Source organism: Balaenoptera physalus (genome assembly GCF_965194825.1).
Source record: "Balaenoptera physalus genome assembly, chromosome: 3".
NCBI classification, from domain to species: Eukaryota; Metazoa; Chordata; class Mammalia; order Artiodactyla; family Balaenopteridae; genus Balaenoptera; species Balaenoptera physalus.
In genome coordinates this window covers 89,201,989-89,228,134 of record NC_138890.1, presented here as the reverse complement: position 1 = coordinate 89,228,134, position 26,146 = coordinate 89,201,989, and the positions used below count along the sequence as shown (strand labels likewise).

Here is a 26,146-nt window from a genome sequence, read left to right as displayed (position 1 = left end):
TTAATGAGAAATCTTGTTATGGACTTCTGTTTTGTGTTTTCAGTGGTTGTGTTTTCCTCTCACATGTATCATATGAAGCATTCAAAGCATGGAAAAATGAAGATATAGCTATTGGATATAGATTTACCATTAAAAAACCAATTGCTTTAACTATTGGTCAGTTAACTCACACAGAAAAAAATAAATTCGTTTCCTGATTTTTGGTAAAATTCAAGTACACTTTTCTTCTAAACTACTAGCTCGAAATGGCTATCATTAAGACAATGTAATTATGTAGTAAAGATCTTAAAAGACATTAAAACAACCATTAACTTCTGCTTATTAACTCTATTTTTCAGCTTAAGGGTGTAGTCTACAGAGTAATGCTCATCTGGATTCTCTCCTGTCTGAAGCACAGCCCATGGCCTCTCAATATTTGTCTTCCTTTCTTCAATTTTTTTTGCTGGGCATATGGCTGCTACTAATGAAGACTAGTTGTAGTTGTGTAACTCAGTTCTGGAAAATGGGATATTGATGAAAAGTGATATACATGACTTCCAGATGAACGCTCTTCTCCTCCTGCTTTTCTTCTTCCTATTGGCTTAATGTTGACAAGAGAGTGGAGCTGGAGCAGCCGTTCTGGATCATCAAATGATACCAGCATGACGGGGTTGACAGAGCAGCGAGGTAAAAGAAGCCTTGCGCTCGCATTCCAACTCTAGGTCATAGATCTGGGCATTTAGATGAGAGAAAAATAAAATTCTATCATGTCTAAGCTATAGTTATTTGGGGATTTCTGTTACTAGTTGCTAAAGTTAATCCTAAACATCTTTCAAATGTTTGTTTGGTTTGCTCCCCATTTTATCCCCAGCATCTGCTGTGGTACCTGAAGAGAGCAGAACTGCGAGAGGCAGCCACCCAGCAGGAGAAATATGATGGACCTTCCCTAGCTGTAACAATATGAGTTGAAATTAAGGACAAAACCCACATCTGGCATACAACATGCACTCAATAGATATTTGTTGAATGAATTAATGAATTCATTAATTAATGAATTCATTCATGGGAGGGGGCTGCCATGTTTTTGAACCCAACATCATACCTGTCGAGAAGATCTCCTCCTTCTTACACGAGTTAGCCAACTGCTACTAATCTTCCAAGATCCAGCTTAAATGTGACTTTTCTGTCAAGATCCCCCAGCTTTTCCTGGCGTTGGGTAGTGCCTGCCTTCCTGGTAGTAAATATCTCTGCCTCTCTTACATTTATCTCCCTTATCTCTCATCATATTGAAACTTCAGACTTTCTTCTTCGTGTTCTTAACAGCCAACATGATGTTTGGAAGGATGGAGGAGAAGTAAGGAAGGAATACTTCTAAACATGCAAAAAGTCATATAGGACTTCCCTCTGAAGATTTAGGAACTGGATTAATCAGTGTTCTCCAGAGAAACAGAACCAATAGGATGTGTGTGTGTGTGTGTGTGTGTGTGTGTGTGTGTGTGTGTGTGTGTGTATAAAGGGAGAGATTTATTTTAAGGACTTGGCTTATGCAATTGCAGGGGCTGGCAAGTCTGAAATCTGCAAGACAGGCTGGCAGGCTGGAGACCCAAAGAAGAGTGGATGTTGCAGTCTCAAGTCTGAAGCAGAATTCCTTCTTCCTTAGGGGATCTCAGTCTTTTCTCTTAAGGCCTTCTACTCACTGGATGAGGCTCACCCACGTGATGGAAGGTAATCTGCTTTACTCAAAGTCTAATGATTTAACTGTTAATCATACCTAAAAAATATCTTCACTGCAACATCTAGATTGGTGTTTGGCCAACAACTGAGGTACCATGGCCTAGCTAATTTGACATAAAAAGTTAACTATCACAGGAACCATAAAGAGAAGTGGGTTTATTCCATAATTTTAAGTTCAAATACTACTATTTAGATGACATCTGCCAGGAAAGTTGCATGTATTACCAAGTGTCGTAGCAGGTCATCATGAAGCCAGAAAAAACGACTGATTATGACAATGAGAGAGAAGATCCTGCAGAAAACAATTAGAAATATAATCAGGTGTGTTTAGTAACTTCAAATTCATTATTACTGTTTGTATGGTTAAAGAAAGTTCACTCTCAGAGAGCATTTGCTATGTAACAAAATTAAGCCAAGCTTATGTGAACAAAGATCTCTGGGGGGAAAACTTCCTGCTTCTTTCAAATTAATTTTATACATATATATATAATTTAATTATGTTATTTATATATTTTTTTCCCAAATTGAAATAGGTTTTTTGTTTTTTATATTATTTTTTTACTCTGGAAACCTCAAGATGGCAGCGTTTTACTTTGGAAGAAGATGTTCAGTGCCAGCAGTACCGTCCTGCTTTTCAATTCATAACAGCACTCAGGAGTCAGGCTGTCAATAGGGGGAGGGGAATGGAGACAAGGTGGTAGATGTGTTTCGAAAATTTCTGACCTCTTACACTCTTCCCTAATTTCCCATCCACAAAGACCTCTGTAAACTGGCAGTTCAGGTAAATAGTTTCTCTACAGCAGCTGGTCCCCAACCTTTTTGGCACCAGGGACTGGTTTCATGGAAGACAATTTTTCCACAGACGGGCGGGGGTGCGCAGGAATGGTTCAGGCGGTAATGCGAGCGATGGGGCGCGATGGGGAGTGGCAGATGAAGCTTTGCTCACTTGCCCGCTGCTCACCTCCTGCTGTGCGGCCCGGTTCCTAACAGGCCACGGACCACTACCGGTCTGCGGCCCAGGGGTTGGGGACCCCTGCTCTACAGTCATTATAGAAACCAGTATTTTATTCTAGATGCATTTGTACTGCTCCAGCTAAATAGCTGATTTTTCTGTTCCCAACACACCACTTTGCAGAAACAGTTTTTATTTTTCATCTTGGAATTAGGCAGTAAAGAGTCAATATTATAATAGTGCATTAGTGTCAGCCCTTGCTTGGGCTACTGAAACGGCTTTCTTCTTGTCTCCTTAGGGCCTCTTTTCCAAACTTCACATCATGTCCCTCTCCTATTCCCAACCATCCAATGGCTTCACATTGCAACTAAAGTAAAACAAACTCCTTATCATAACCTGCATGCTCTACAGGGTCTGGCCCTCCCCACTTCTGTGGCCTCATTGTCTATCATTCTCCCTCTTGCCTGCTCACTTTGTTCTAGCCACCATGGTGTTGCTGTTCCCTGAACACTGTGAGCTTGTTCTACCTGAGGGCCTTTGCCCTTCCTGATAGTCTCTGATTTTTACATGACTCACTTCCTCCTTCTAGTTCCTTCTGAAGTGCCACTTTCTTCAGATAGGACTTCCCTGATCACCGTCCCTCTCTCCCTCACCTTATCCTTCCCCTGCTTTATTTTTCTTCATTGGAAGAATAATACCACCTAATAATTGATTATCTGTCCTCCTCAAGCAGAATATAAGTTCTATGGAGGGTTGGGACTTTGTCTTGTTTACTCCTGTTTCCCTAGAACCTAGAAACATGCCTGATTCATATTAGGTGCTCAATAACTAGTTGTTGAATGAATGAAAGAATAAAGCAAAGTTCAGTCAATCTGGTATCTTTATTCCATCTCTTTTATATATGGCAGTGTGCCAGATACCTAGAAAGTAGCAGTATAAACCCTAATGAGGCAGTCTTATTGACACTAACACATTGGTTTTTTTGACATACATGAGTCTCTATTTTTTAAATAGATATTTGATTTTTAAAAGTCTCCCCCAAATTGTCACTAAAACAAAAGTGATCAGATAAGTGATAGCAGTTAGATGTCTTCAGTATTTACATAATTTTTAAAAAACAAAATTAGCATCAGATTTTTCTATAATAGATCTGTGAAATTAATTCCTTTTTAATATATATTCTTTATTGAAGTATAGTTGATTTACAATGTTGTCTTATTTTCTGCTGTACAGCAAGGTGATTCAGTTATACATATACATACATTCTTTTTTTAATATTCTTTTCCGTTATGGTTTATCATAGCATATTGACTATAGTTCTCTGTACTATACAGTAGGACCTTGTGTTTATCTATTCTATATATAAAAGTTTACATCTGCTAACTCCAACCTTCCACTCCATCCCCCCCCAGCTCCCTCCCTCTTGGCAACCACCAGTCTGTTCTCTATGTCTGTGAGTCTGTTTCTGTTTTGTAGATAAATTCATTTGTGACATGTTTTAGATTCCACATGTAAGTGATATCATATGGTATTTGTCTTTCTCTTTCTGACTTACTTCACTTAATATGATAATCTCTAGTTGCATCCATGTTGCTGCAAATGGCATTATTTCATTCTTTTTTATGGCTGAGTAATATTCCATTGTATATATGGACCACATCTTCTTTATCCATTCATCTGTTGATGGACATTTAGGTTGTTTCCATGTTTTAGCTATAGTGAATAGTGCTGCTATGAACATAGGGGTGCATGTATCTTTTTGAATTATAGTTTTGTCTGGATATATGCCCAGGAGTGAGATTGCTGGATTGTTGGCATCTCTATTTTTAGTTTTTTGAGGAAACTCCATACTGTTTCCATAGTGGCTGCACCAACTTACATTCTCACCAACAGTGTAGGAGGGTTCCCTTTCTGTGGAATTAATTCTTTTTTTATTATTATTGGAGTATAATTACTTTGCAATGTTGTGTTAGTTTCTTCTGTACAATGAAGTGAATCAGCTATATGTATACATATATCCCCTCCCTCTTGGACCTCCCTCCCACCACCCCCCTCCATCCCACCCATCTAGGTCACCACAGAGCACCGAGCTGAGCTCCCTGTGCTATACAGCAGGTTCCCTCTAGCTATCTATTTTATACATGGTAGTGTATATATGTCAAACCTAATCTCCCAATTCATCCCACTCTCCCCTTCGCCCCCTGTGTCCACATGTCTGTCCTCTATGTCTATGTCTCTATTCCTGCCCTACAAATATGTTCATCTGTACCATTTTTCTAGATTCTACATATATGGGTTAATATACGATATTTGTTTTTCTCTTTCTGGCTTACTTCACTCTGTATGACAGGCTCTAGGTCCATCCACATCTCAACAAATGACCCAATTTCATTCCTTTTTATGGTTGAGTAATATTCCATTGTTTATATGTACCACATCTTCTTTAGCCATTCATCTATCATTGGACATTTAGGCTGTTTCCATGTCCTGGCTATTGTAAATAGTGCTGCAATGAACATTGGGGTACATGTGTCCTTTTGAATTATGGCTTTCTCAGGGTATCTGCCCAGTAGTGGGATTGCTGGGTCATATGGTAGTTCTATTTTTAGTCTTTTAAGGAACCTCCATACTGTTCTCCATAGTGGCTGTATCAATTTACTTTCCCACCAACAGTGCAAAAGGTTTCCCTTTTCTCCACACCCTCTCCAGAATTTATTGTTTGTAGATTTTTTGATAATGGCCATTTTGTCTGATGTGAGGTGGTATCTCATTGCAGTTTTGATTTGCATTTATCTGATAATTAATGATGCTGAACATCTTTTCATGTATATATAGGCCATCTGTATGTCCTCTATGGAGAAATGTCTATTTAGGTCTTCTGCCCATTTTTTGATTGGGTTGTTTGTTTTTTAGTTACTGAGTGAAGTAAGTCAGACAGAGAAGGACAAATATCATATGGTATCAGTTATATGTGGAATTGAAAATATGATACAAATGAACTGTTTCCCTAGTGGCTGCACCAACTTACATTCCCACCAACAGAGTAGGAGGGTTCCCTTTTTGTGGAATTAATTCTTAAATGAAGCTAATTTTACTGAGAAGTCATGCAAGTTACCAAAAAGAACTTGTCACCTATGTCAAAAGAGTATCTGCATTACTAATCATAGGTGATATTTTGTCTGCAAAACAACTCTAAGGCATAGAATATTTAGGCTGCAAAAAGAAGAGTGTAAATAATTAAGATGTAAATTCAATTATGGCTGTCCCCATTACAGTTCTTTTTTTTGGTAATAGAAATATACTGTCTCCTCAGTTTATAAATGAAATTGCATCCAGATGCAAGCAGGTGGAAGAAGTTCTGAAAAATTCTTGGTAAATAAAAAGCAATTCATTAAACATTATTCCTAGTAATACTCACAATATTTGATTCAGTTTTGCAACTACATAGAATCCCCAAATTCAAAATATAATAATATAAAAATATTCTATTTTGAAAAATATTAAGATAACTCTCTAAATTTTTTTATTAATGATAAATAATCTTTAAGCTAAAATATATTAAATATCTTCTTCTTTGAATTGGAATTAGGAATTAAAAGAAGTAGGGTTTTTTTTTTTCATAGTAACTTAATAAGTCTCCCTGTCTGTTATTTTTCTAAATGCTCGTTAGCTTAATTCTTATTTATGATTTTAAAAAATCATTTTGATTTGATCATTTTGTTCACATTATTACATTATAACCAATGATAATAGCTGTATCTATTAAGTGTTTACAATGTGCTAGGCACTATACCTAGCATATTCAAATAACTTAATTAATACTCATGGGCTAGCCTTGGAACCCAGTCCCCATTTTTAATACATTTTCAATGGAAAAATGGATTCCAACTTTAAAAGCACTGACTTACAAATGAAGTTTTTTAATACGACGTATTTATAAGTGACTGAATTGGGTGACTGCAACTTCTAATGAATGGAAATCTATGCAGCCTGACGAACTGAGTTACATCAGAATAACCTTTGTGTGCAGGAAAATGTAGAAGCTCTTTCACATTTTATTTCCAAATAGAATTCTTGGCATTTGAAGATATTACGGCTGACAACATTGTCTTCTGCATATTTGCAAAGCTACAAAGTCTGATGCATGCACGACTTGCAGTTACTTTCACAGTAAGCATCATCCATGTGAATTCAATCTGTTGACCGTAATGTGGCAAAGTACTTTACTAGCAATGCCTCTCTACCCTCTGTGCTAAAGGTTGCCTTTGCTCAAATAGTCACACCATCTCAGATTGCCACAGCTGGCGGGGTATTCTGCTGCTGCTCTGTGTACACATCTGCGTCGGTATGATTCAGTGAAACCTAGTTGGTGTTCTTCTGCTCACTCTTGCCTTAACTCACCGCAGGCTAGCTCATTGTAGGAAAGTCGTTTTGATGGAGAACCCCAAATGTCCTCAAAGGGATATGGTAAGATGGAAACTTATTCTTCTGGCATGCCAGGCTGAATATACTGGACATCTGTGGTTTATACTGTTCAGCATCTATTTCCCTATATTGAGGTAAAACCACTGGCTCCTTTAGGGGAACCACACTCTTCCATTGCTGTAGCTGAGGCCTGTGATTCTGCTGGGGCTGAACCTTCTTCTGGAGCCAGTGGTTGGTACATGACATATGAGAGCAATATATGCCCTGGCCAGAGAGACTAGTTCAGAGGTAGACCTGAGACCCAAGCAGGCCAGTCACAGCCATAAACGTCAGTTTAGGACTTTCTGCCAGAACCACTGTGAAAGAGAAACTGTCGTTGTTTTCTGGGGTTGCTAAGCCTAGACCTTCTAATAGCTATTCTGCCACCACTTGAAATCAGCCTGAGAATGAAACCAACATGGGGGTAAGCCAACTGGGAGGTGGAAAATATACAAACTACATTGTTTGAGTACCTAGATCTAGCTTCACCTGAAGCCAGTAGTGAACCCTAAATACTACATTAGCTTAAGTTACATTAGCCTAAGTTAGTTGAGTTGGTTTCTGCCCTTTGTAACCAAAAGAATCCTGAATAACACAATGGGAATGACCACAGACTGAATCTCAAAAGCAGTTTTATGGCTGTATTTGCCTTCCCAAAGAGGTAAACAGTCATTTTTGAGGACTTCAGTTAATATGGAGGAGCCCACAAAATCAACTGTTGACATGTTCCTGAAGATCAGCAAGTGTGTTGCATGTTCCTGGTGCTGTGTTTTGGAATTCTGCTTTGCTGTCCTTTATACTTTTCATAAAACTGGAGTGGCAGAGAGCAATAATCAGGGAAGTGCTGGTGCTATATCATCTTGCCAACTCTATAATCTTGAAACAAATCTTAGTATTTGGTTGAAAAATATAGAAATTAATAAACAGAAGAGCTCCCATGTGATGGACATGCTTTTGAACTTAGGTTTTGCTCCCAGATCATGGTCAAGTTACTAACCTCTCAGCCATAGCTGCCTCATATTTAAAATAGGAATAATAATAGTCCTGCCTAATAGGGCTTTTTTAAAAGAAATTAAATGGGTTAATTGAGGTAATAAGCTTGGACCAGTGCTTGGGTATAATAAGTACTCAAGGACTTCCCTGGTAGTTAAGAATCTGCCTGCCAGTGCAAGAGACACAGGTTCGAGCCCTGGTCTGGGAAGATCCCACATGCCGCGGAGCAACTAAGCCCATGCCCCACAACTACTGAGCCTGCGCTCTAGAGCCTGTGCTCCGCAACAAGAAAAGCCACTGCAAAAAGAAGCCCGCTCATGTCAACTAGAGAAAGCCTGTACACAGCAGCAAAGACCCAAAGCAGCCAGAAATTATTTAATTAATTAATTATTTACTTATTTTAAAAAAGTACTCAAAATACTTTAATATTAGGCATCACAACATATGGCCCCAGAATGGAACCCTGAATTCTCACATTATGACACCATCCTCATCATTTTCTTCAGCCACATTTGGACATGGTCTGACAGCCCAAGGTACAAACACAAGACTCTAGGCTAGACCTTACCATGTTTTCAGTTTCTTGTAGGTTAATGGTTAATACAGAAAAGCAACAAACTATGACTACTGTATCAGGATTGTATTCAGCCTTGATGAAATTTCCATTTTTCTATGTTCACTTAGACCAGTTTGTATGATATGAAATCAAATTGGCAAGAACTGTGCCTAGTAAAAAGAGACATTTTCTTAGACCTCATATGCCTTTAAACATTGTTATTTAAAAATTTGTTATTTCCTGGCAAAGATATGATTACAGCATTACAAGGAAGATATTGTAGTTGCACAATAGGCTTCGTTCAGCTCTCTTGAAGCAAATATTATAGATGTCTAGTGTAAGTAAAACCACATGTTATAATGGGAAATTAAGTAAAGTATGTAACATCTGAAATTGGTCAGAAAATCAGAGAAAGTTTGGCTTTTTGGGCACATTTTTAAACCATTCTTTTTTGGCTTGTATTGCACAATATGAGCTTCTATTACAGAAACAAAATTATTAGAGAATGAAAATAAAGCATTAAAATAATTTAGTGAAGACTTTTTTACTGAGGTAATTCATCTCAGTTTCAAGTAAATAATTACCACACCTCTCACTTTATGGCTGCTTTTAATACTTTTTCTGCCTCCTTCTTTATTTTCAGATGGTCAGCTATCAAATATTACAATGGTCAGAATGCTTGAGTCTAGAAGCTACCTCTTTTAATTTCTTGCTTCTAATCTGCAGTGGAGAGAGGAGTTAGATTTTCTCTAAATTAACAGTGAATAGCCTCTGAGAGTCAATTTTCTCAGGGTGAATTGGATGATCTTAGCATAAAGGGTTTATGATTTCCCCCCCCTGGATATTCAAAGGCTGCTTGTTGCTTACTTCTTGTTTTCTCAACCATGTCCAGATGAGGATGTGACCTTTGGTTAAATGAAGTACTTTTATAACTAATTTTAAATTTCAGGGACTTTTTATACAGCTAAGCTCTGCACTTATGCATAATTTATTTTCCCTTGCTCACTACCTTGTTCATGACCTTTCAGTGAGGGTGTTCAGTAACAAGAGGAACAAATCCATATTCTATATTTTGTGTTAGTTGTTCTAAACTGACCCCCTCTTCCTTCTCTAGCCAATCCAAGACAATCATTGACCTTATCGTTGGTTCCTAAATATACCCTGCTTGCTCTTGCCCTTATGCAGTATTTATACAGTTCAGTTACATTTTCCAACATGTCTCAACCCTCTCATGTTCCCAAGTCATCTCACAGCCTAATGTTTCCATGACACTAACTCTGGTCCATGTGAATCACTCCGCATTCTAATTGTCTATAACTGCATAGTCATTCCCATGCATTGGGGAGCTGATCAAATATTACCACTTATTTTTCTCTATTTGGGAGAATACATGTTTATTATCTCTAAGTATGTTATTATCTGCTTTGAGCAATTGTACATTCCTTATTCAGTACAGAGAAGAAAAGAATATTATTGTCTCTTTTTATATTCTTCCCACCACCTTGTCTTACGTCTGGTAGAAAGGCTGTGACATTATTCAGTGAAGGATGATGGAGCAGCACAGGAAGGCTGGTGATTTGAGCAAACTTGTCGACCTTTCTTTGTTCAAATCTTTGTTTCTCCTGGCACAGGCTTTCTTTGTTTAAAGGTGTCTGGATGTTGTCATGCTACATTGAAATGGGTAGGAAAAAGTGATTCCTTGATCACTCACATACACCTGTGAAGGGATTTAAAGGAAACTTGGCCTCCGAGATCTAGTTGCATACACAAAAGTTGAGAGATAAGGTCCATCTGTACACATAAGGTGGTTTCAGGCATTTTTTTTTTCAGATAGAGGATTTCTTGTTTCAAACATATGGTCCAGATATATGACTAATATAGCTCTCTAATCATGAAGGCTTCATATTTCCAACTACAAAAGAACATCTTTGTATAATTCTGTTATTCCCACCTCAATCTTTATGTTTTATCAAAGGGAATCTTTTCCAATATGTTTCTTCTCTGTTTTGAAACCACTTTGATGGAAAATTTATTCTATTTATTTTTGTACATTCCAGATGAAGGTTATTTTACTCTTATTCTAACCACTTGTCAATGAGTCACATAAATCCCTTGTGTTTTCCTGACCCAAATTCCAAGTGGTTTTTTTAAATCTCATAAAACGGTAAACACTTATTAGAGATGAATAAAATACTTCCTGGAAGTAAAATTTATGTCATTAATTGGATAACCCATCAGAGTCCCCACTTAATAATTCATAGAACCCAGCAAAAGATTCAAAGGTATCTGGGTTGTTTGGTTACAACCGGATGCTAATTACATAAGGTCAGAAGAGCCTCCTTTCAGCCCAATTAGTTTATGCTGATGAAATTTCTGTTCTAAACATGTACACTATTTTTTTTTGGTGCAGGCAGTGATCTCAACGAGCCACCTGCTCTGTCAGGAAGGAAGAAAACTGAGTGGCAACCTCACCATTGCGAGTGAAGTTTCAAAGTGAAGAGCTCATATTTCTGTAGATGCAGGGTCAGTGTATGTCAAACCATAGTCATTTATTTCTAAATAATCTCAGAAATTAAATACCTCTATAATGCTGTGTTCCAGTTTATGTTGACCCACGACCTTTCTCTTCCTGGTGCTATAGCTAGTTTACAAAATGACACAAGGCATCAACCCGCCATATTTCATTACCTATACTCCCACACACTTCCCCAAAGCTTCTTATAAAGGAGATTTAATTACAGATCTAACTAACTACACAAAGCTGGCACATATAACATATAAAAAGCTTTTTGTTGCCAGATAAATGCTTTCTCAGTTGCAGTCACATTGAATGGCAAGTGGTGATACCCAAGAATGGCTAATTACAGGTCTGATTCCCAGTGGATTATGGTGAAGCTGTGCTCTGGACTCACCTCGTATTTCAATGCAGAGGCATAAATTTGAATTAGGTAAAATTTCTTACATAGCCATTACAGCTAAAAACTTACATTTCATGACTCAAAGGGCAAATGATTAGTATAAACTGCATTTTATATTTAAAATACATTAAATAACAGGATAACACTGGCATTTGACATTCTTGAAATTTTATACAAAGAGATTTTTATACAAAAATGTCATATAAGAGGAAAGTTTTAAAAAATAACCCAAATCTTTATTCTGTTCTGGTTAAAGAAACTTTTAGGATCCTATTATTCTGTGGATGTCTGGTGGAGAATTACTGTTTCTAACTATAGTGTTTACATTGTTTATGTTTTCACTTCCTACTCTCCAGTGTCATCACAAAAGTTAAGAGATAAGGTCCGTCCGTACACATAAGAAAAAAAGCAATATGATGTGCATGGTGAGCATTATCATAGCTTCTTGTCAAATAGATAAAATAATTAGTATTGCTAGAATCAGACTGCAGCAGGTGAAGGGGATCTGAGCGATCATGGGTCCAGGTTCCTCAATTCACAGATAAAGAGAATTTAGCCTGAGGGGTAAAACTTGAATTAAAAAAAAATGAGATCTCCTGACTCAGGTACCTTCTACCACATTAATTTGCCTCTCAAACACCTATTCTGTGTTCAATACTCTACAAACCACTGTGGGAATCTAGGGGTATAAAACAAGGTCTCTGTCCTCAGGGACCTTATTTGAAAAGGCAAGTCTAGCACACATGAACTATTAGAGAATACCAGGAGATAGCACAGTTCTAAAGACCACAACATGCAGTAAAATAATTCAGAGATAGTCAAGCAAAGGCATCATGGGAGCCACAGATCTTCAGCCAGACTGTGAAAAATGACATAATTTGGAAGGGAAGTTTGGGAGAAATATTACAGATGAGGAAAATATGTGGAAATAGGCATGAGTGTTTATGAATCAGAGAGAAGAGAAGCAGATGACACACCGCAGAAGTATATGATAGGTAAGCGGTGGGTAATACTGTTGGACAGGGAGCGAGGGGAAAGGAAAACAAAAGGCCTTCACAACATTCATTTCTCTCTGATGTAAGAGTTCAGGTTTCTTATTTTAATGGTGAAGGAACTAGAAAGAAATGGAAGGATTTAAAGAGGAAATTGAAGTGTTGAAAGTGGTACTTAAGGCTAGTAGTTGAGGCAATGATGTGCTGAATGGTTTAGGTGGGATTTAGGACAGCTAGAGATATTGGAGGGGAGATATTTTCCTCTTGTACTCTTTTGGTGCTTGCAACTCTCACTTGGAAGTCATGAGACTGGATGCCGTCAACTCCTCTTCATCACTGTCATGTGTCTACTTCCTAATATTACACTCCCTTGAGTAACTCTGGCAAGCACTACCTTCTCAACAAACTTCTCTGAACTTGCCAAGTTGTTGACTATACTTTCTCCTTTGTATGCCTACTATAATTGGGCATTTCATCTCAATTATTATTTATCACATACTAAATGGGATATTTACCAGTTTTACTCTGAACTCTTTTAGTTCTTATAAGGTCTGATTCGTGACTTAATACAGTACCTGACACCAAGAGAGGCTTTATAGGAGTTCATTGAATTGTTGCATTCTTCCTCACCTGAAGTCCTCCCATTCAGTCACCCGATCCATGGCTGATCCTTCAACCAGATTAGATCCAGATGAAATCTTAGACCCCTGCATGTTACTACATGACTAAAACATCCTACTATGTTGGTTCTCATACTGCCTTACTCCCTGGTATCCTGTCTCCTAATCCCTCCATCATCTCTCAGGTTATCAGCCTTGTCCTGTCTTCACTTCCTTCCTTCTGGCAGAGATCTATGACACATAAACACTGTTTACCTTGGTCCCTTGTTTTCACTCTACTATCCATGGAGGAGAATCACACAACCAGGTTGATATGGAACCTCTACAGATTCATGGCCTCCAATGTATGCTGATCTTTTATGCTGACTGGAATTTATCCTAATTCTCCTATTCAGCTGTCTTTCTCCATCATTTTGGTGCCTATTTCAAGCCTTTATTACTCTCCTCATATCTTTTAACAAACATGACTCTCAAGAAAGAATCTCAAATCCCTCTTCGTAGACAAAATAGAATTAACCAGGCAGAAACCTCTTCAATTTCCCCCAAGATACCTGCTGATTCAATTGCAGTCTATGTGCAGAGCTAATCGCTCCACCCTTGGTCATCGTTTTCACATCTCCAGTCCATGTGAAATAGCACCTCTTACACTGGTGTTTCAGTATTTAGCCTGCTACATCTGTCACCTCCTTGGAGGCAGACTTTGAGTTTTTTTCTGTCTGTAGCACATCACCTACAGTAGAAGCTCAATAAATATTTAATGTTAATAAATGAATTAATATATGTGATGGATGAAACTAGTGACACTATTGATGGGGGCATTTATTGAGAAGTAGAAACTTCTATTAAAGAGGTGTTTTCAGCTATAAAAGAGGATAATTTTAACTTTTCATTATAGGCATCTTTCTGGAAAGGATAGATGGGACCAGATACTTCTGAATGAGAAAAGATTTGAATTCAAGAAGAACATTGGAGAATATGGAGAGGAACCAGGCCAGATTCAGGGAGAGTGGGAAGCCCTGAAGCAAGGCCAGGCCCTGAGATCTTGTTTTGTCCCATAAGACCTGGTCACACTCTGCTTTGCAAGAGGGCTGAAGGACAGATCTACAAAGAGTAACATCAGAAGGTATGACATTTAGTATTAGTTCAATTCTAGTGTAGCTAAAATGCTCTAAAGAGACACATTCTGAATAATGAAATTGGTAAAATCTTGTGGAAGACTCAGGGGAGAAGGGAAGCTTACCTGAATCATGAATTATTCATGCTTCACTAGAGAACAATGAGGCAGAACTTTGGCTTTTATTACTGCTTCTGACACAAAGTGATTAGTTTTAATTTTAGATGATTGCACATGCTTATGTAACACACTAAATTCTATATGGATATTAACTTTTCTTTTTTGACCCTTCCAATTTGAAACGATTTACTTTAGGTTATGGAATTGTTTCTTCCTAATGAATGCATTAGAACTGAATATCACGATATATGGAAGAATTCTTCCCAGACCTCAGTTAATCAAATAAAGTAATTTTTGCCTCTGATGCAGAACCAGAGACAAATGAATCTTTGAACTAAAATTAGATTAACCCAACACAGTCATCTGAAGAACGGAAATATACATACCCTTTGCTAATATTTATTACAAGAGAACATTCTTGTTTTCTGCTGTTGATTGTAGAGGTGCTGGCTGTAACATGACTGAAGTCACAAGTTGAGTCTCTAAAGCTGGCAAGGTGGTTCAGCTGTTTCCCCACAACCAAGAATATTGGTTATGTAGTGATAAACAGAAACAATTTAATACCAGATTGTGCACCATAATAATCACATGAATTTAGCCATAGATTTCCTGTTCGATTTTTGCTGATCAATAGTTACCACAGGGATTTTAAATCCAGAATTTCTTTGGTCATCTTGCATATTCTGCATCTCTTCAGGTTAGAGGGAGGAGTAGTTATGGATCCCTCCTAAAGCTTGTTTTAAAACTCTTGACACTTTTATGTATTTTAAAGTAGACTTATTTATATTACCGTTATCCAGTCCTAAAAAAAGTGACTGAAGCAGAGAAAATGACCATTCTTCCTGTGATATCATAAATTCTACTGCTATAGGGAAAGTCAAGAGAATGGCTGCAATAATTTAAAAAGCAATGGGTGAATTAGTTTTTCAGTTAACCAAAAGGTATCAATAGAACTTTAACATTAAAAATCCTGGTTTTAGTATTAAGGAGATGATAACTTTTAATCTTATGATCAACACTTAATTTAGATTATCAGACAGAAAACAACAACCCTAGATGCCTTTAAACCTCTAGTCATCACAGACTGTGTCAACCTCCCTCAGAAAGAAATGAGGGGACTTCTCCAGTGGCACAGTGGTTAAAAGCCCTGGTCCAGGAAGATCCCACATGCCACGGAGAAACTAAGCCCATGCGCCACAACTACTGAGCCTGCACTCTAGAACCTGCAAGCCACAACTACTGAGCCCAGGCGTCTAGAGCCCATGCTCCGCAACAAGAGAAGCCATTGCAATGAGAAGCCCACGCACCGCAACGAAGAGTAGCCCCCACTCTCTGCAACTAGAGAAAGCTCGTGCAGCAACAAAGACCCAACACAGCCAAAAATAAAGAAGGAAAGAAGGAAAGGAAGAAAGAAAGAAAGAAAGAAAGAAAGAAAGAAAGAAAGAAAGAAAGAAAGAAAGAAAGAAAGAAAGAAAGAAAGATAGAAAGAAAAAAGAAAGAAAGAAAGAAAAAGAAAGGAAGGAAGGAAGAAAGAAAGAAAGAAAGAAAGAACGAAAGAAAGGAAGGAAAGAAGAAAGGGAGTCTCCTGAAGTGTGTTTTTTTAAGAATTCTTGTGATGGCCTGAATTTGAGAAAAGTTTTAGCTTCTACATTTTGAAATGTAGAAAAATTGAAAATATCTTAGATTTCAGAAAATTATCTTTTTTCACCTTGACATTATGCATTTTGAACTAAAACTGTAAATTTTGTTCAAACGGTGGTTGTAGAAATAATTACATACACAAACACATGTTGTCTATGCTGGGATCACCTGTTAATTTGTTTACCATTTTTTCCCCTGAAATAACAGGAAACCCAGACCTTAACATTTGGAGATAATTGTCATAACTTAATTGTATTTTTACTATGAATAGAGATAAATTGATTTAGGAAATCTGAGATGTAATATTCTCCCCCAAATTAGAAGGATGAAGGTTCAGTACACTCTGTAAAGTGATATTTCTCAATCCTTTTTGATATAGGACAAGAAAAAACAATCTATATTTTCAGAGACAAGAGTAACACAAGGGCTACTTTTTAGTTGCCTTCAGCCTGGCTGTAGCCACCAGGGCCATGTCCTATTGTTTTTTGTAGGTCTTTCCTGTTTTACCATTTCAAGTGCATTTTCTCACAGAACAGGGTGGAATGCTGTCCCCTCCTTCCTGTCTCCAGAGTTCCTGTGGTAATATCCCTTCTTCATGTTTTGTGAGAAGCAGTGGCTTTCCCCAGTCAATCAGAAGAGTTGAAGGTTTACCACCAGCTTAGCCCCACCCAAATGAGCTGGCCTGTGTCATCACACAATCCCCACCCCCCTCACATTTCCCTCCCCCACTCTGAAAATTTAAGCCTATCAGAAGATGAATGACTGTTAGAATATTGATTCTGAAAGGCTGATGGCACTTACTCTAAAAACTTAGATTGGATCTGATCATTTCTGTGGCTCTTTCCTTTATCTTTGACACTTTTCCCCTTCACCTTCTCATGTCTCACTTTCTCCAAGGGAGAAGAGATTCAGGGGTGGCATCTACTTCCTCCCATAATCATTTCTAGTAATATTGCTTTTGTTTGTTTACTACTTGAGAATCCTTGGAAGAAATGTGCTATGTGCTTATAAAAGGTATGAAACATTTCTTTATAGAATTTGTGAAGACTTTTCCCAAATTGAATGGCTCTTAGAATGAAATTGAACAACTCTTCTCCTGCAAAAGAAAACAAGGAAAATGTCAGAAAGCACTGTATTCTTCTGAAGCTTTAAAAACTCACTGCGAGTTCAAGTTGAGGTTTTAGAGGGGGTAAAATCTAGAGTGAAGGAATGTGGTTGTGATAAACACACACAATGTTCAGTGGGTTTCAGCTAAAAGTTACTTTTTGGAAAAATATCCTTGGTTTTTATACCCATAGAGAAATCCTTCTTGCCTAGCTAGAAGAGTTTTGATAGTGCCAACAAATCTACAAACTGTGAGATCTGAAAACACACCAAGTGCTTACAACGAATGGGTGGCTTTGGTATCTTGAGATATCTACCAAGGAGAGGCTCTGGGAGGATCTATCAATCCATGGAAGAATAGCCACACTGTAAGAAATATTTTAGGGAGAAATAGCACTTTAATGACGTCTTATAATGTAGTAAGTCTAAAATATGATATTCTTTTCATACTCTGAGAAAAAAAATCTCAATTTTTAATTTTCATGGCATAGAAAATAAAACCACAGGAAGAGGCAATACCTATGTCTTATACAGACTAGAGTCTGTTTGTAGTGGACACAATCCACTCATTCATTCATTTTATAAACATTTATTGGGCATCTAGTATTATTTGCCGAGCATTGTTAATTCATAAATAATTAAGACATCATTCCTCTCAAAGAGGGATTCAGATGAAGGAAGATGGACATATAATCAAATAATTAATTTACTACAAGGTGATAACTGCTTATGTGAGTTGCTCAGAGAACAAAGTGACTAATATTTGTTAGATATTGCCAGATGTAATTCTATGACAAGTCACATTGTACAGACCTTACTATATCCTTTTAGTATGGATTTCAGAGACAATGCTGTGGGCTTCCTGGTGAGGCCTTTGCATAGGACCATAGACTACAGCGTGCATGTTATATCCTGGAGACAGGCAGTGTACCACCTACACAGACCGGCTATATTGGCTCTGTGCCTAGCACGTGCTGGGTCCTCAACTTGCTGAAAGAATAGATAAATGGATGTACATACATATGCAGAGGGATGACTTACGGAGTAAAAAACTCATTTAGGTAAAAGAAGAAGGATAGGGAACTGTAGGGGTGAGGAGAGTTTGTTTAGTTTCAATATAAAGTCCTCTACACAATGATAAATAAAACCCCCATTTATGATAGCAACAAATATTTAAGAATAAAGTTAAGAAATGTCCAAAACCTATATGTGGTAAACCTTAAAACACTCTTGAAAGACACAAACATGAACTTGAACAAATGCAAAATATATACTCTATTCTTGAACAAGAAAACTCATTACATTCTCTTTAAGTGAATTTGTTAATATGATGCAACCCCAATAAAAACACCAACAAGCTTTAATACAGAGTTAGAAAGTTGGTCTTAAATTTTGTATGGAAAAACAAGCATGCCTGTATTGTCAGGAAAAAACAAAACAAAAATATGAGGAGTACTCTTACTAGGCATGAAAACATAGTACAAAGCCACTATAATCAAAGCAGTGTGGTACTGGTGCATGAATAGACAGACAGACAAGTAGAACAGAATAGAAAGCCCAGACAGGTATCCAAGTTCATGAAGAAATTCAGTGTATGATAAGGGTGGCATCTCAAATCACTGAGTCAAAGATGGACTTGGGTAGCCATTTGGAAAAAGGTAAAATTAGATCTCACAATATACACAAGAATAAATTTCATATTCCTCAGAGATCTAAGTGTAAAATTCTAACAATTTAAGTACCAAAGGAAATACGGGTAATGCCTCTTTAATCTTAGTGTGGAGAATGCTTTATAATTATGACTCAAAATCCAGAGCCAATAAAAAAAAGAGAGCAATAAATTTAACCACAGAAATAAAAGAATTTTCCCATTACTTCTGTGATGTTTTTGCCAAAGACACTTACTGAATCTGAATCTCATCACAGGGAAACATTAGACAAACCTAAATTGACATACATTCTACCAAATAAGTTGTCTATAATGCTTTAAAGTGCCAAGATCATGAAAGTCACTGAAAGATAAATTTCCTTCCACACTGAAGGAGACTAAAGGGATGTGATAACTCATGGAACACATGATTCTGAACTACAGATTTTTGCTGTAAAGCAGGGGTCCCCAAACCCTGGGCCGCAGACCGCTACCGGTCCATGGCCTGTTAGAAACCAGGCCACACAGCAGGAGGTAGTGGTAGGCAAGTGAGCAAAGCTTCATCTGCCGCTCCCCATTGCTCCCCATCACTCACATTACCACCTGAACCATCCCCCACCCCCGTCCGTGGAAAAATTGTCTTCCACAAAATCGATCCCTGGTGCCAAAAAGTTGGGGACTGCTGCTATAAAGGACATTGTTGGTACAGTTGACGAAACCTATATGGGGTTTGATGATTTGATGGTAGTAATATATTAATATTAGTTTCCTGAATTCCTTGTATTTGGGTTATAAAGGAGATTTTCCTTGTTTGTAGAAAAGTTATCCTAATGTTAGGAGATAATAGTGCATCAGGCCAATGAGTCACTCTCAGAGGGTTTTGGGGAAAAAAACTTCTTTGCACTGTATTTGCAACTTTTCTGTAAGTTTGAGATTATATATATTGCATGTATATATATGTAATATGAGATATAATATGATCTTGTATATATAATATACATCTATCCTGGTAAAGTAATTGCATAGGAAAAATTAAATTATAAAAACTGATCTCAGAAGACATTTGAAAATACAAACAGCCATTACCAGAGAAGAAATACGAAATGTTGTCAAAAAGCAACGCCCAAAACATCATCAGGTCCAGATGTTCTCACAGGAGAATTCTATTTAGCTCCTAAAAAAGGCAGATAGTTCCAATGCTATCTAAATTGTTACAGAACATGTGAAACAAATTAAGCCTCCAAACTCTTTTCATAAAATGAGAAAACAGCAATACCAGATCCCAAATACAGCAGCGAAAAAGAACAAGAAAAAAAAGAAAATGACAGATCAATCTTTCTTATGAATATCTATGTAATAAGTCTAAATAAAACATTAACAAACAAAATTCAGCAGCACATTAAAAAGATAATAAACCATAACCAAGTGACATTTTACCTAGAAGTGCAGGAATAATTCAACATCGGAAAAAGCTATTAATATAATTTATCATATTAATAAATCCAAGTGGAAAAATTACATGATCATCTTCATAGATGCTGAAAACATATTAATAATGCTCAACATTCATTTTTCATAAAGAATTTATAAATAAAATAGGAACCAATAGATATGTTTTATTATGTTAAAGATGAATCCATCTCCACTCTCAAGTGACACCACTCTCAAGTAATTTAAGATTGTACTGGAACTGGTTCATAAAGTGATGAGCAAGATAAAGATGTCAGGGCTACTTCACATTGTTCCAGAAGTTCTGGTCAACACAATTAGACAAGGCCAAGAAACAAAATGAATACACATTGGTAAAAAGGAGGTTAAAATATTGTTATTTCTAGATGATATAATTATATACATGGATAACATAAGAGAATCAACTAAAAAACTATGTAAACACTGAGAGAATTCAGTAAGGCATCAGAGTACAAAATTATATAGAAATAGATATCCTTCATAGATATATAAAACAGGCAACATTGAGAAATCCAACTACTGGTATAGGTTGGAAATACTCAGCATTTCCAGTAATACCACTGGGATTTTTCTGTATTATGCGGGTACACCTCAGAGGTGAGTTACCCAAGGCCATTATTGTTCTTTTGTAGGTAATCAGAATTTCTCTCTGGTAGCTTTTAGAATTTTCTCTGTGATTTTCATATTCTCAGCTTCATTATAATGTGGTTAGATGTGAACTGGTTTTACTCTCCTCAGGACCTGGCATGCCCCTTTCATTTGTGACCTCAAGTCTCCTTACAATTGGAGAATCTAAGCCATTTTTAATTTAAATATTGCCTCTTCCTATTGTCTCTATTCTTTACTCCTGAAACTTCATAGATATATATTGGACCTGATCTTTCTATCCTCCATGTCTCAATATCTCTTTCATATTTTCTATCTTTCTTTCATATTTTCTATCTTTTTATCTTGCTTTGGAATTCTCAATGTGTTTCCTAGATCTGTTTCCCAATTCGATACTTCTTTTTTAGCTGTATTTAAGCCACTGTTCAACTTGGGCATTGAGGCTTAAAATGTTTTAAATTGAGCTTATTTATAGATTTAAAAATCTTAAGTGAAATTTTAGTGTACTTGAGGTAGAGGAGGAATATCAAACTGTCATACTGGCCAGAAGTCTATAAACAGTTTTTTTATGTATGAATAAATATTCATGATTGCATTAATTTATGGCTAATATGCCATTTGTTTAACATCTTCCTATTCTTGACTACTGAGGTTGTTTCAAATTTTTGCTAATGTAAATAATTTTGAAGTGAATATCTTTATGCACAAGAGATTTTATTTTTTTCATTTTAGATTATTTTCTTAAGAAGGATGGAACCAAAAGTATGCATGCTTTTAATGTTCTCAGTGCATATTGCCAAAATATTCTTTAAAGCAATGAGCCAGTAAAATGGCAGACTATAGCAGAGTGACAGACTCTGCCACTTCAGCTTCATTGGGTATTTTCATTTTGTTTAATTTTTTGCCGATTTAAAGGATGTAAACAATATCTTTTTTTAAAAATTTGCATTTATTGGATTACTGGTAGGGACTGAACATTTCTCCAAGTTTGTTTACTGGCTATATTTACTCTTTTGAGGATTGTCTCTTTGTGCACTTTGCATTTCATTTATTAGAGTCTTACTGTTTTTCTTGCTGATGTGTTTTACTCCATTCATGATACCAATATAAACCTGTTGTCATATTTGTGGCAGTTTTCCCCCTAGCCTATGGTTTAACTAATCTACAAATTGCCATGAATGCATCTATTCTCATGCATTCTATTGAAGCAGAACCAATCCTCTGATTATTTTAGTCAGCTTAATACTGAGAGACACATTTTCTTCATGGAAATATAGAAACCGAAGCTCTGATTTCAGCTTCACATGATTAAAAATGGCCTGTAATGCTGTCCTTCTAATGAATGAAGGTTACAGTTGTGATGGCCCCTCGATAAAGCTACACTGCTGCAGGTTGGGACAAATAGGGGCTGTCTACTTTAAAGAACTATGGCCAATATATTGTGAAGTTACTACAAGATCAGCACACAAATCCATGCTAGCTTGAATAACTCACTTCTGAAGTGTATTCACATAACCAAGAAAAATTCCCAAAGGAATTTTTTAAAAAATGTACATATTTCTAAATAGTATATTAATTTGTGACCTATATTTTTTATTTATTTATTTATTTATTTATTTATTTATTTTTGGCTGTGTTGGGTCTTCGTTTCTGTGCGAGGGCTTTCTCTAGTTGCGGCAAGCGGGGGCCACTCTTCATCGCGATGTGCGGGCCTCTCACTATCGCGGCCTCTCTTGTTGCGGAGCACAGGCTCCAGACGCGCAGGCTCAGTAGTTGTGGCTCACGGGCCTAGTTGCTCCGCGGCATGTAGGATCTTCCCAGACCAGGGCTCGAACCCGTGTCCCCTGCATTGGCAGGCAGATTCTCAACCACTGCGCCACCAGGGAAGCCCTCCCCCACTGAGATTTCTTTATGTTTGTTTTAGCTCAAGCTGGCCATAAATAAACTTGAGTAGTATTCAAGAATATCTTATTAAAGAGTCTCTGGGACTCTTATTAAAGAGTCACTGCGCCACCAGGGAAGCCCCCAAAGGAATTATTAGACATGCTGAATAACCTGCTCATAGTTAGGTTTCAAAATGTAAACCATGGAAATGCATATATGTTGTGTCTGAGTCATTGCCTCGTTTCAAGTAATATGAGCTGAATTATGAACTAAGCAGTTAGTTTAGTTCTGTTTTAAGCGTGGCCGTGTAGACTCACAGATATGGGAGATATATTCAAGCAGGTGTTATAAAATTTGTGAATATAATCTTGCCATTTGCAACCACAGGGATGGACCTTGAGGATATTATGCTAAGCAAAATCAGTCAGATGGAGAAAGACAAATACCATATGATTTCACTCGTATGTGGAACATAAGACAAACAAACAAAACAAAACAAAAACAAACACATAGATACAGAGAACAGACTGGTTGTTACCAGAGGGGAAAGGGGGGCCTGGGGGGAAGGCTAAATGGGTAAAGGGAGTCAACTGTATGGTGACGGATGGAAACTAGACTTTTGGTGGTGAGCACGCTATAGTATATACAGAAGTCAAATTATGTTATACATATGAAACATAATAAGTCAAAGTTACCTCAGGAAAAAAAATGTTGTAAATATATATAGTGTTAGAGATTAAACAGGTGATGTAATTAGGAAAAACTTATCATATGTAATAATCAGCATTATTCAAACTGGAGATAATTGGCCCCAAAAGAGCCAAACCTGAATCAGTGCCAAAAGATTGAACTTGAACTGGCTGTGGCCAACATAGCTAATACTATCAGTAAATCCAAAAGCGGAAGAGCGCTCTCTCTGAATGGAGATAAAAACTGCATCTTTAAATGCAGGTTCCACTCCCCCAGTCCCAGCAGAATTGCTTAGGTTTAGCCTCAAGGGCAGGGTTTTTTAAAAACTGTAAATGTAAATCCAATTGTCTTTGGGGTTTCTAGCCTTTCTACCCAGAGCAGGGTGATTCAGAACTAGTCTTTTACTACTGTACAAGAGCCTCTGCTGTCTGGAGGTCCCTCCCTCCTCCCAGAAACTCCCGGTGAGCCTCTCCATACCCCGCAGAGCCCCCCATCTGATTTCATGGACAATCGTAATCAAAAGAACCAGAGCCCCATCCTCATCCCTTTTATTTCTGAACGCTAACTGAAGCAATGAATTATATTTCAGACATCCTACATAGAGCGACAGCATTTATTTTCCACTACTTGGCTTCCACTTCTTAATAAAAGCAGTTATGCTAACCACGGTAATCAGTTCTTTTCACAAGCAATAAAGCACAAATATCACAGGTTTGAGTTCTTTTTTAAAAGAAGCACAGTTTAAAAACCTTTAGAACTTTGATGCCTGGAGCTGGATGGTATAATAACCTCTCCTTTCAAATCAACATTAGACCCAGATTGTATTTCCAAGTGAAAAGGCTGCTGGGCCAGAGAAAGTGACCTTTGGCTGAGAGACTACTTGTTACCTCCTCTGCTTCAGTGCTGCCTGCCATTAGGAAGAACTACCAAGTAATAAACTATTTACCGCCCGCACTTATCTATCCCCTACTGTGCCCTTTCTGGGGAGGAAGGTAAGGCAATTGATTTTTTCTATTCGATAGTCATCATCTTATACTTAGATCATCTAACTGCCCAGCATTGCTTATGTTCAATTCTCAGGGTACCTTATATAACAAGGGTAATGTTCTTTTTGTTTTGTTTTGGTTTTTGACAGATTTTAAAAGCCTAGAGCTTTTGTACAACATAAAATAATACCTAGAGCCATAGACAAAAAAGGTACACAGACAAAGAACACAGAAAGAGGTTTTCCTGTCCTAAAGGATCTCATTTGAACCAAGCTGTAAAAGGACTAAATTCTCTCCCCATCTGCTCCAAACATTTTTATTCTGATGAATTAAGAATCATCAGATTCTTAATTTCTGGAAATTTCTTTTTGAAAATGTTTTTTAAAAAAGCGAATTCACTTACTCTCTCCAAATCTTGGTTTTCACATCTGAAAAATAAGGAAGTTCTTTTTACCTCTGCGATTGTATACTTTTAAGTAGATTTGCACACACCTGCAACTCCAACCTGCAGTTGGGAGTTCCAGCACACTATAGCCACAGGCAAGTGTTCAGAACAGTCCAGTATTGACCCAACTATAAGGTTTATTGACCTGAAGACTACAAGACAAACTCTTCAATAATGAAATATACTAGAGCTCATGTCCTCTGTAATGCATTTATAGCTACTGTGCCTTGGAATAACTATTCTTGTAGAAGTACCCGGCACACCTAAAATCATGTATATTATGTTCATGTATATTATGTTTGAATAAACACAACCATGAATATATTTGAGGCAAACATACTGAGTTTGTGATTTAAAAAAAAAAAAAGGTGACACTAGTCTATGTTTGCTAGAAAAATTGCCTAACGCTATGTCTTGACTGCCTGGTTAATGTCCTGGCCTTGGTAAATTACAGTAGTTTGCACCACTTTTACCTTTAGAAAGTCCATGTTGCCAAAGACGCAGTATAGCACAGTGGTTTGCATTGGAAAGTTGGTTTTGCCAGTTATTTAGCTGTGAGATGAAGGTAAGTTACTGAACTTCTCTAAGTGTGTTTCCTCATTTGTAAAATGGATAAAATAATAGTTCCTAGCTCATAGGTTATTGATAGGATTAAATAAGGTAATGTGTTTACAATGCTTAGCTCAGTGACTGTCTCATGGTTAATGCTTAATAAATATTAACTATTATTGTAACAGTTATTTAAAAGACTTTTGAATGGCCTCTCATACCTATTACCCCCCATTCTACTGGGAGTAGGAGCTTTGTCCCTTGTGCTGGAAGTCTTGCCTCAGTGGCAGTCTTTCACCATCCGTGAACCAGGAGTGTCAGGCATCAGGGTTGGGGTTTACTCTCCCAGGCAGAACTCTTCTCTCTGGCTCGTGTTTACCACCTCTGGTCTGCAGACCAGTGGTACAGAGGGCAATAAAAGGAGCCTGGGTGAGACAGTGCAAGATCCCACTTGGCTGATGTACAGCAAATACATCCGTCCTCTTCACCCCGACTCTAGGGAATGGTGACCTTCCTTTCACTGGTCAGGGAGAAGTCTGGCATAGCTTATTTTGTCCTCCCAGTAAAAGAGAAAGTTAAATACTCTGAGGGAAGGCCAGGAACTGATAGAGAGCCAGGGGCTTGAGAGGAAAAGTCTACTTTACTGAAGTGCTATTATACGCCAGGCACTATTGTTAAGTT

General features: G+C 37.4%; 1 protein-coding gene across 1 annotated transcript in view; it reads left to right on the top strand.

Moving 5' to 3' along the window:
• Window positions 1–16,019, top strand: part of LOC309657290 (uncharacterized protein) — a gene marked incomplete at its 5' end in the record, with an annotated part of 80,763 nt that extends 64,744 nt beyond the window's left edge. Inside the window, one exon of the mRNA XM_082454501.1 lies at window positions 14,104–16,019. Coding sequence (XP_082310627.1) covers window positions 14,104–14,266 — 163 coding nt within the window. The 3' untranslated portion in view covers window positions 14,267–16,019. The remainder of the gene's footprint in view (window positions 1–14,103) is intronic.
• Window positions 16,020–26,146: the final 10,127 nt, after the last annotated feature.